The sequence below is a fragment of the Centropristis striata genome, chromosome 9 (assembly GCF_030273125.1).
Source record: "Centropristis striata isolate RG_2023a ecotype Rhode Island chromosome 9, C.striata_1.0, whole genome shotgun sequence".
Taxonomy (NCBI): domain Eukaryota; kingdom Metazoa; phylum Chordata; class Actinopteri; order Perciformes; family Serranidae; genus Centropristis; species Centropristis striata.
Genome location: NC_081525.1, coordinates 13,916,049 through 13,928,557, shown reverse-complemented (window position 1 = coordinate 13,928,557; position 12,509 = coordinate 13,916,049). Strand labels below are relative to the sequence as shown.

Genomic DNA, 12,509 nt, shown 5'->3' with positions numbered 1-12,509 from the left:
ACTGAGGACACATAAAAACAAACAATCACTAAGTAATATACTACATGAAAAACTGCTATTTTAAAGCAAAGGCACTGAATTTGTATTTATTTGTAGAATTTATATAGATGATTTAAATAATAATTACAGGGCCAAAAAATATTTTTTTCCCCTTTTTTTTCTTAATATGCTTTACATTGTATGGACTTTATAAGTCTCATACATAGCGGTGAACGAAACCATGGAAACGGCAAATAGCCACCTTCTCCAGAACTTTGACGTGACTGGTTGCTGCTTTTGGATGAAGATAGGTAGATTGTAATGTCAATCATTACTCTACAAAGTGGGTCATTTTGTGCCAATGTTAGTCTACCAGTGACCCACTTTGTAGAGTAATGATTGACATTACAATCTACCTAGTCACCAATCACGTCAAAGGTCTGGAGAAGGTGGCTATTTGCCGTTTCCATGGTTTCATTCACCGCTATGTAGAGACTTATAAAGTCCATACAAAGTAAAGCATATTAAGATCGTACCTCATATACAACAACTTTCTTACTTACTACTAATAAGCAGTAATTCTGAGGTTATTGAGGAAAGACTCTTAGTTAATGTCTTACTGGTTGTATAATAAGGCCATGCAGAATAAGGCGTTAATAACTAATTAATAATGACTAATTAAGAGCCAATATGTTACTTATTTGCATGCTAATAAACAACTAATTAATGTTGAATATGTGTTCCCTAATATAAAGTGTTACCAAAAGAAAAAATAACAAGAGCAAAACGTCACATTTGGGAAGCTGTAAAGTTACAACCCTTAAAAGATTCATCATCTCAAGCACCGTTTTTGATAAGATTTATATTAATTCCCAGGTCGTCAAATATGGACACTTTGAAAAGGCTCTGTGTCTGTGTGAGATGCACAGGGCTTTCAACCCTTCTGCAGGAAATATCTGATATCCAGAGCCAGTGCATTGAAAAGAAATGCCAAGGGGTCCTGACCAAGAGTGCATACGTGATGCGGTGAAAATGTGAACAGGTTGAACATTGCCTGCATCTTTAAGCATCAGCCATTTAAAGTCTTTGCATTCTGTAAACAAGTTAGTATGCACAGGAGCAGTTTTTAGTGTCACTGGAGAGTATGTTTATGGTGGAATACAAATTGAGAATCTACACACAAGCGATGCATAACCGGACGTGATGCACATTTATCATGAGTTCAGCATTTCTTTCTCGGATGAAACTGTGTTTTTTATTCAAAAATTGTAACGTGATGGATTCTATTAGCCCACAATTTTGTTGGACACGCTCCAAAGGATAGACAGAGCATCCCCCAATGGACAATACATACCCAGCAGAACTCTTGGACTTGTGTTATTAACCCATTTAGGCCTAAAACACCTGAAAAAAATGCCTGTAAAACCTCTGGGCGTTTTTAAAATAACCCCTTAAACCTGAAGTTTTTCTGGAAATTCAACAGAAGTGTCAATGCTTCCTACTAAATAATTGATTTGTCAGCCTCTGTAGCAGATAGAAATTAAATTCAAAAAGTATTTGAGAGCTTATAGCTGTGGCTTTCATGAGAAGTTGAGTTTATTTGTCCAAACCTTCAATAAAGTTTTTTAAAAAATCAACGTGTTGCATTGCGACACTCCCACATGTATTCTGATGCATTTCATTGGCCAAGAGACCGAAAATAGGTGGAAAAAACTACAAATACTACAAAACGACGTATCCGCTTTCCCGGCTTAAATGGTAGAATAACGCAACATCGCCCCCGGTTTTAATGATAGTAGTGCGATAATGCTTTCCTGCCTTAAATGGGTTAAATTGCACTTACTGTTACCAACAGAGCTGTTCTCAAACCAACCAGGACTGAAATCTTAAAGGGACAGTTCACCCCACAACCACAAATACATATTTTTGACTTACCTGTAGTGCTGTTTATCATTCTGTATTGTTTTTGTGTGACTAACCAAGTTTAGGATATATCGACCGATCATAGAGATGTCTGCCTCCTTGAATACAATGGAACCGGAGAACAAGTCGCTTGTACATTTGAATACATTTAATAAACTCAACAGCAATGTCCCAGACATGATGACCTGGTGACTCAAGGCTAAAACCCTTTACATACTCCACAAGAACAGAGCAATTTGTTCTTGTTCTCGAGATGGCAAGACATGAAAAAAGTTCTTTCTGGCCAGGAGGTTTCATACTTTACGAGAAACTCCACTGCAGAACTTCTGGGAAGTCAACACAGGGCCCTCCCACTGCAGCACACATCTCATTCAAATTAAATTTCTGACCAATCAAACAATAGTTTTGCCAAGTCTACTCCGCAAGAACAGAGAAATTTGTTCTCTCTTCCAGGGCTGCAAGAACAGAGTGATGTCATTGTTCTTTCAGCCCTGTGTAAAAACAAGATAAAGATCTTGTTTTAAGAGTTAATTTCTTATTTTAAGTGTTCAACATGCTTATTTCTAGATTTAACAATCTTAATTTTTAGAAATCTTGTCAAGTGAAATTATCTGTCCATGCAGCAAGATCATTTCCCTTCAGATTTAGTGTTTTTATCTTGTTTTTAGACACACCTTTTTTGCAGTGTGTTCTTGACACATCATCTGGACAGAACGTTTTTCTTGTGTGGTGTCCAAGAACTATTGTGTGATTGGAATTTGACTTGTGCTGCAGTGGGAGGGCCCTATGAGGACTTCTGCAGTGGAGTTTCTCGTAAAGTATGAAACGTCCTGGCCAGAATAACTTTTCTCTTGTTCTAGCCACCTCGAGAACAAGAACAAATTTCTCTGTTCTTGTGGAGTACGGAAAGGGCTTCAAAATAATCCACAGACTTGTTGTGAGTAGTTTCATGTAGGAAGCATTTTTCTACCAAACTACATCTGCCAGCCGTATGACCCGGTGAAAAAAAATGAGCATCTACTAATGGACGAGGGGCTTGTGGTCTTTACAACGCAAGATGTAAAAATTGACATGTCCTCCATTGAGTTATAGCATTAGCTAGCTCCTCTAAGCAAGCAGTATCAAACTATTACTTCTGAGTGGAAAGCAACATTACTGTTAAGTTTTTTGGAAACACTTTATATTAGGGAACACATATTCAACATTAACTAGTTGCTTATTAGCATGCAAATAAGTAACATATTGGCTCTTAATTAGTCATTATTAAGTAGTTATTAATGCCTTATTCTGCTTATTATGGCCTTATTATACAACCAGTAAGCCATTAACTAAGAGTTTTTCCTCAATAACCTCAGAATTATTGCTTATTAGTAGTAAGTAAGGAAGTTGTTGTATATGAGGTACGAGCTTAATATGCTTTACTTTGTATGGACTTTAAGGGTTTTGAGGATTGGTAGATTGTAAAGTCAATCATTACTCTACAAAGTGGGTCATTTTGTGCCAATGTTAGTCTACCAGTGACCCACTTTGTAGAGTAATGATTGACATTACAATCTACCTAGTCACCAGTCACGTCAAAGGTCTGGAGAAGGTGGCTATTTTCCGTTTCCATGGTTTCATTCACCGCTATGTAGAGACTTATAAAGTCCATACAAAGTATAGCATATTAAGATCGTATCTCATATACAACAACTCCCTTACTTACTACTAATAAGCAGTAATTCTGAGGTTATTGAGGGAAAACTCTTAGTTAATGTCTTACTGGTTGTATAATAAGGCCATGCAGAATAAGGCATTAATAACTATTTAATAATGACTAATTAAGAGTTAAGAGTTATGTGTAAGAGTTATTAAGAGTATGTTACTTATTTGCATGCTAATAAGCAACTAGTTAATGTTGAATATGTGTTCCCTAATCTAAGGTGTTACCAGTTTTTCAAATGAAAACAATAAGGATTGACTACAGGTTAGAGAAAAAACATATTTTTGATTTGGGGTTGAACTGTCTTTTTATGTATTGTACTAACTTCAGCTCAGCAGATTTAATTTATATTGAATTATTAATCAGAATGAAAATGATCTTGTATGACTTTCCTTTCAAATGACTAGTTGAGTTGGTATTAGTTTCAGCACATCAAGGTGGTGAAAAGTGACAGAAACACAGCCAGCGAGGTATTAAAATGACAGCAACAATCTTGAAACCCCAGTATTTTACCTACAATGTGGCTGATTGTTGATATAATCATCCTAATTATGTTTTCCTTCTGCCATGTGCTTGTGAATGTCATTTTCCAAACATAAAAGCAATTTCAACATATCTGAAGCTTCAATCCTGCTGCTGCTACTTCAATCAAATCCTGTTTTGTTTTTTAAAAATGATAGCACATATTTTTATATGACATTAAAAATACTCATCCTATTACATTCACTATATTGCTATGAATACAGTGTCACTTTCATTTATTGTCACATATACAGTCATTGAACACAGCAATAAATTATTTGAAAAGGCTGAAGAAGACTGTGCGATTCCTAAAATTCACCAGAACATCTAATCAGTATTCAGCAGGTTCCCCCACACAGGGCACTGCCACTGCTCATTTCTCTCCATTTGTCTCCAGTATGCAACTTTTGCATACATTGTCTCCAACATCATATACCCCAGATACTATAGAGAGGAAACACATCTCTGAATGCAATCTGTAATCTTCCCAAGCAAAAAAATATCTGTCTGTTTCCCTCCCTGACGGTTACAGCTGACAAAATGGTTTTCTAAAATGACAAAAGAACATGAGGCCTATTATTTGACCATTGTGAATTGGAGCATTTGTGATAAGCCTTAAATGTACCATAGAAAATAAACTAAATATGAGAACATTCAAATGGTATAGATTCTAATGTTTTCAGGTTTATCTTAAAGCAATACTCCAACCTTGAACTGACTTGCTTCAGTGCATAATGGGGAGAAGTCGTGATGTGCCAATGAAGCCTCATGAAACATTTTCTCTAACTTCTGAGCCCACTAGGTGGCGCTCTTGGTTTTAAAGCAATGATTGCGTGTGCTTTCAGCCCTCTATTGAACAGAGAGCTCCATCTAGTGGGCTCAGCTAATGAATAAAATGGTTCATGAGGCTTCATTGGCACATCACTAGTGGAAAGTTGTATGAAGGACATACTATGCAGGAGTATTTGGTTGATATTTGTAAACACCATTAAGCCTTAAAGAAGTGAAAAATGAGATCAAGTTGTAGAAGAGGCAAGGGGAATCTGTGCTGTATTTTGTCCCTAAACTATATCAAATGTCAGTTTTAGGCTAACTATATTTCTGTAACTTTAGCTTAAGCATTTTGACAGTGCTCTACTGGTTTCATAGTAAAATGTGGATATGACGCAATATTATGTTTGCAAGTGTTTTAACTTGCTAACAAATAGCTAAAATTGGCTTACTAATGTCATTTGTTTCTTGATAGTGATTTGGGTACAATAGCAGATGAAGAGCTAGCGAGTCTTGTTGATAAAAACATATTGTTTATATTTACTGTTTGTCAACCATATGCAATGTCAGCCTGTTCTGCCCTCAAAAACGTCAGTATAGGTCGTGTGTACAGGCAGCGAAAAACTTGGCTACAGGTTGATGGGTTGAACAAACGGGGGACTTTCACCCAGGAGAGCGTCCCGTGTTTGCATCCCGTGTGAAAACAGAAGTAAAAGATTTTTAACTTAAGTTACATTGTTTACTTAAGTTACATTGTTTACTTTAGTTACGTTGTTTACACAAGTTGCGTGAATAACGTTTTAGAATGTAACTTACGTTTTTTACGTAACTTGCAATGGTCACTTGACCCTTTTAACTACTTCACTTCCGGCATTAACATACATTGAAAACAAAAGTAAATGATTTTTAACTTAAGCTACGTTGTTTACTTTAGTTACGTTGTTTACGTAAGTTAAGTGAATCACGTTTTAGAATGTAACTTACATTTTTTACGTAACTTGCGGTGGCCACTTGACCCTTGTAACTACTTCACTTCCGGCATTTACATACATTTATTCACTGTTTAAACTGTCTTTTATAATGCCTTACTAGGAAGTTTTATCCCTAAACCTTGGTCAGTGGTTTTATGACATAATTCCACAGAATCTGCAGCGTTTTTTACAACCACAAGTGTGCGCTTGTGTACCACAAGCTGTGAAAAGCAGGTACAAGTAAGTACATACAAGTCGTTAAACGCGAGCAGGGATATGCGTGATGCGTGTGTGATGGGAATGATTGTTCCAGACATTGTTCGAATGTTCTTTTTTTTTTCTTAGGCATGTCACCATGGTATATAAACTTGTTGATGCCCTCAATTAATTCCTGATAGTGGACAACTCATCTGGCAATAACCCTTACATCCCAAATTGGCTGCACTCTCATTGGCTAGGGGCTACGCTAGCACTGCACGCCCAGAAACATCGTGCACACAGCAAAATAAGAAAAAAATACAGTCCCATACACTTCTCATGGGTCCTAAGTAGTGATTAAGAGGGATTACTTTTGTTTGTCTTGTTTTGTTTTTATAGGAAAATCCTGCATAGTATACCTTTAATTTATACAGAAGAAAACTCCAAAGTAAGTTTTAATGTTTTCTCTTGATCTTGATCCACTCAACCAACAAACAAGGACCACTTGATATTACATTTTCAGTGGTTGCCTGTTTAACTGCCAGGAAAGTTTAATTAAATCAAATGCTCCTGTGGCTGTTCAAACAAATCAATATTTTGCCCACATATTACAGCATTAACATAACCACAAGGGGAAGTTTCTGATCCTCTTCTTCAGCCCTGTCTTCCCGTCAGCCTAGCACCACCAGCTTTGTTAAGGCAAAATTACATAATTCGGGCGTTTCACTTTGTCTCCTGATCATTTAGCTCCAACCAGACACTTGCAATCCTGTCTCCTATATGACACAAACAGCTTGTTGCTTGCAGTAGTAAAAAATATAATAAACACCTGTCTTATTAACATGTTTCACACAGACAAAAAAAAATAATAATCATAAATAATATAAAATGTAGATATCAAATAGAAATCAGTTCATCAATGCAGGTACTCACACCTGGAAACAGAGTCTGGGAGTTTAGGTGAGAGCTCACACTGCAGGTCCACACCGAGGACAAGTTTTATGAATAAAATCAAACCGTTGTCCTTTTTGGTGTCATAAATTCCAGTGTCAGTGTGATCCTTGTTTCCCCACTACGAGGCTTTTCCTCTTCGTTTTCAGGACGTGTTGCCACTAACGATTTCTGCCCTGACAATGACATGAGAGATGAAGAAGAGCCGTGCCGTGCTGTCCTATGCTCTGAGGTTCTGATCAGCACATCTACACAGGAGATAGCCTCCCAGGAGGAGGCTATACGTTGGTCTCAAGGCCATTCATGTCAATGGCGCAGTGTTCTTTGCTCTTCTTCAGGTGCCTCGGGGGAATCGGAGGCTTCTTCCTCTCCGTGGACGGCCGGACGCCCTCCTCCAGCTGAATCAGCCGAGCCACGTCGGAGGGGACCAGCTCGTGTTTACCCCCTGAAGAAGGCGGCCGGTAATTGCCGTTGTTGTTGTGGCAGTTCATCAGAGGTGGGGTGGCCAAAACGGGTTTGGGTTCACAGATTAAAGGCACCTATAGGGGCCGAAAGAGACACAGGAAGAGATTAAAAGAGAGGAAGAACATAGTCAAAGCAGAGAGGAAATTGATGTGGAAAGGAGCTGAACAGCGACTTTTCCAGTATCTTTATATCCCATAATCAGTGGTGGAAAGTAACTAAGTACATTTACTCAAGTACTTGAGGTACTTGAACACTTGCACACTTTATCACCAGTGGTGGTTCTAGACCAATTTCACTGTGGGGGCCAAGGAAGGGCCAGTGTTTAATCAGAGGGGCAAAAAACGGCAAAGATGATATTTAAGCATTCAAAACCTTTATTTTAGCTTATTTAAAAATCTAATTTAAATATATTTGGAAGACACAAAAGCATTGATGAGACTTGAAACAATGAGACTTACCAACAATAACAGTTATTTTTGTACGATAATGACATTTCTCATTTTTGTGCACAATTACTTTTTTATTTTGAAAGTGCAGTACAGTGAGAATTATCTTTTTTTTATTTACACAAGCTTTTATTGCACAATTAAACTATTTAACGTACACATTCTGGGTTCCTTTTGTGTACATTTTTGTTTGAACAAAAAATAGGTAAGAATTGTTCTGTGGTTCATCTTTATAAATTAAGATAATTTTATTATTAAAATATATATCAGATATATAGTGTATAAGCACTGTTTTTTATATGCCACTTTTTATTGCTATTATTTATTAGATGCTTTTTTTATTCAATTTGCATAAGCACTTTTTTTTAAATATTAGGTGATATAACGGCTTTTACACTGTATGTTAGTTTTATGTACTGTATGTGATTGTATGTCTATTTGGACGTTAGAGTCTGCATAGTTTTGATTGACTGATTGAATAGGCTATGTACTGAACTGAGTCAAGCTGTGCACACTTAGTTTTTGTTTTTTGTTTTTTTGCAGGGAAATGAACTGAATCCATGATTAAAACTCACCCCATCTCCCTCTTTCATGAAGTCTTTCCTGCAGATGTGTGCCATGATGCCTGTGGCCAAAGCATCCCCCATTACATTTACCATGGTGCGGAATCTGTCTCTGTAGAAGAGGAAGACAATTTGAAGAAAAATCGGTTAAGTAAATTAAAGTTTATTTATATGGCACTTTTCACAGATAAAATCACAAAGTGCTTTACAGAAGATAAAAAGAAAGAAATAAGAATAGGGAACATAAGAAACACAATTAAAACACAATTTAAAAACAAATTAAACACATAAAAATATATATATATAAAATAATATGTACAATGTATGGTGGTCATTCAAATGCCTGTCTAAAAATCGGTTAAATTTTAACATTAAGTATTTCGGGGACATTTTGGCTGAATGAAGAGAACATGAAAATGGGGCTCATTGAGTAAATGGGTACACATGCTACTTACAATGCCCAATCTACTGCAATGATGAGGGTGATGTCATCAGTTGGCAACCCGACGGATGTTAGCACTATCACCATGGTGACCAGTCCAGCTTGTGGAATGCCTGCTGCACCGATACTGGCTGCAGTGGCTGTGATGCTGGACATTTAGAGAGAAACCTGACGTCAGTTAATAAACAGACAAGATGCACAGCGACAACAATAATACCACTAACACATTAATGATATCTGTGAATAATGATAGTGTTGGTGGTGAATAGCATAGAATCCCAATAACATTAAATAAAAACAAGATAGACATTTTAAAACATTAGAACTCTTGGAGGGTCCTTCAGTATCTCCCGATAGAGCGCAAATAAAATTACGTATTTTTTTAGGGCGACACGGAAGTTAGCATCTCCATGAGGTCTGTTAAGAAATTACCAATGGGATTTTTGGGTTGGATTTTGGATCATTGCAGAAAGTAAGCTCTGTGGCAAACACACATTTCTGATGCTTGCACGTTTTTATGGGCTGAAATATGTGCCACCTAGCCTTGGTATACCCAGACTGCCTTGCGCGCTCAAATTTAATTTCGAACTGCGGCGGAGTCTGGAAACCAGGAAGGATTCTTAGCCCTGTTTTAGGGATCCAATCACAGAGCGGGGAGGGACAGCAAGACGATGACACCTCGGGACTTGGAAGCTTGTAGTTTTCCGGATCCAACATGGCTGCTGCAGACGCGAAACTCTCTTTAGCTGTAGATGGTGTTTTAAATAGTTTAGAGCGAAAGTTGAAAGGCGAAAGGTCTCTCGGCGGCTCCGCTGAGATCACTGGCGTTATGGTAGCGGGGCTATTAGCGGGGCTATTAGCGGGGCTATTAGCGTCGCTAGCGGCTAATAGCCCCGCTACCGCGGACAGCGGAGCCGCCGAGAGACCTGCAGCAGCTTGTTTATTGCCCATAAAATCAGTGGATGTTTGTGGCTGAATGACATAAGGGGGAATAAAGCGTGAAAATAAATAATCTTGCAGAAAGCGAGAACTGGAGGAGCAAAGCAGCAAACAACACTCTCTCACAGACACACACACAACAAACATCCATTTCTGTTGCTCTACTACGTCATCTGGTATAACTGATCTGATTGGCTAAGAGCTACCTACAGACACTTTTGATAGACATTCTTAGCGCCCAATTAACGGCTCCGGAGGATCGTAAACCACACCTCCTCTACGGAGAAATGAACGGCTGGTTTCCAGACCAAATCTCATTTGAGATTAGTCTGGTGTTAGCCAGGCTAACTATCGCTGGGAAAAAACATACAAACAAAAGTCTTTTTTAGTGTCAAATCATTTTTGGTGTTGAAAATCAGCAGCTGCGAATCCCTAATTGGTTTCAAGTCTAACCCTACTTTGGTATCAATGTTAGGGTGACCATATTTTGATTCACAAAAAAGAGGACAATCGGCACGGCCTCGAGACACAAATTCAGACAGGCTTCTCGGAGGTTGATGAACATGCTTTATTATGCTTCAATGGTGCAAAATTAACTTCTGTAATAAAATTAAATTAAATCTGTAAAAACTTGTAACAAAATAATAGCTCTCGTAGACTCTTTTCAAATAAATGAATAAATAATATGAAATAATGTTCTAAATATGAACTCTTCTGTTAGAAAATCTAGCTTCAACAATATATCTCTTAATAACTGCAATAAGATAAATAATAGAAGACTCTCACAAAGATACTAACTTAACAAACAAAAAGGATCTATACTTTTCATCTTTAGTTGTCTTTGAGCTTTGAGATCTCCAGAATCTTTATTAGACACTGAGACATATGTGCCAGCTTTGCACACGGTGCACTCCGCCTCCCACCTGTGACGGTACGTCGGAAATTTTTTTTGCAGTTCATCTGTGAAGCTGCACTTACGCTTCGGCATTTCCCGTGCAATGCTGCTCCGCTGTTCGATCTGCCCTCTGTCTGCTCTGCTCTCTGTCTCTCTCTCTGTGTGTGCGCGCCGCTGACCCGCCCACAAGGCAGCCTCTTGGTAATTACGTCTCGCAAAATTGTGTGCAAAGCGCCGGTCAATTTGCGTGCACGTGTACTGGTCCTATGAAAAACAGTGAACACCGGACATTTTCGTGAATTTATAAAACCCGGCCGGACGCTCCGGACAGGACGTAAAAAGTGGACATGTCCGGGCAAAAGAGGACGCTTGGTCACCCTAATCAATGTTCTCAGAGACTCAGACAATCTTTTATTAATTCCTTGTGGGCGACAGCAGGCAGCTGGTAGGTTGTTTTGATGAATGTTTGCATTGATTGCTGTCTCCATAGCAATAACCAAATTACATTTTTCATAAGTAGCACCTTCTGTGATGTTAAATGAGACTGTGCGTAACAGAAGAGACTGTGCTGAGTCCGTGCAGGATGCAGGATGAAATGATCCCAACGCTCATCACAGCATGATGGTGAGAGACGGTGAGGGGAGGGAGGGCGGGGGTCAGAGGTCAAGCAGTGGCGTGACTGGGATATGTTGGTTTATTGAGGCCACGTGGCGCTTTTCAGAGAGATAAGCGGATATTTTCAATCTACAGTTGCTATATGGAATTATAAGGACAAACATACAGTAGCAAATATACACTGTAAAAAATGTCCGTAGATTTTACAGTGAAAAACTGCTAAACCATGACAGTAAAAGACTGTAAAAAATGATAAATGGGTTAATTCAGTTTCAGTAACAATGAATTGCTGCATTACTCAAGTTAATTAGGACAACCACAGATTTCATTGTGATTAGTTGACAACCAGCTTAAATACTACTCAGTATGTACTGTACTTCTCTAATGTTTTTTGCTTGTTTGTTTTCTGTAAAATTCTCTCCTTCTTATGTTTATAAATGTCCTTTTTTTTTTTTTTTATACAACAAACTTAACTTATATTGTCTTAGATTTTTCTATTTGTGCTCATCATAGCATCAGTTTCTCATTCCTTTCAACGAATTGCAAATGCTTTTGGACATGCATCAAGTGCTTTCATACAACTCTCTGCTGTTTTATAACATTATCATATCTTATGTCATGTCAGTCAAAATGAACTATACTTGTGAATGCTGAATAGTCATTCCATATAAAACTAATAGTCCTCATTTCATTGCTTGAGTCATAACATACAAAAATGTTGAACTATCTGTCAAATTTTGTATATTTTTTTTCTAAATTTTTTTTTTCCTGAATATGTCTCCTAAATTGAATAATTTCTCTGAGGTGAACCTCAGCTTTCTCTGATGAGAAGGCTGTGTGAAGCATTAGTTGAACCAAGGATAAGCCACTTCTCTACAATTACTCAGAGCTGAATCCATAAACCATAAACACTTTACAACATATATGAACCAAGCAGGACATATAATATAATATAATATAATATAATATAATATAATATAATATAATATAATATAATATAATATAATACAATGTAATATAATATACAGTTTTTCTCAGTCACTTTGGTGCATTTCTCACATCGCTCTTTACTTTTTCACAACAGTTAATGCATTTCTCAAAACAATTAGTACAAACTGCAAAACCTA

At 37.6% G+C, this 12,509-nt stretch overlaps 1 protein-coding gene across 1 annotated transcript in view; it reads right to left on the bottom strand.

Moving 5' to 3' along the window:
* Positions 1-5,654: 5,654 nt before the first annotated feature.
* LOC131977836 (excitatory amino acid transporter 5-like) overlaps positions 5,655-12,509 on the bottom strand; it is a 50,037-nt gene continuing 43,182 nt past the window's right edge. The window contains exons 11-13 of the mRNA XM_059341280.1: positions 8,947-9,081; positions 8,504-8,603; positions 5,655-7,556 (exon numbers count right to left, since the gene is read on the bottom strand). Of these exons, the coding sequence (XP_059197263.1) occupies positions 7,296-7,556; positions 8,504-8,603; positions 8,947-9,081 (496 nt within the window). The 3' untranslated portion in view covers positions 5,655-7,295. The remainder of the gene's footprint in view (positions 7,557-8,503; positions 8,604-8,946; positions 9,082-12,509) is intronic.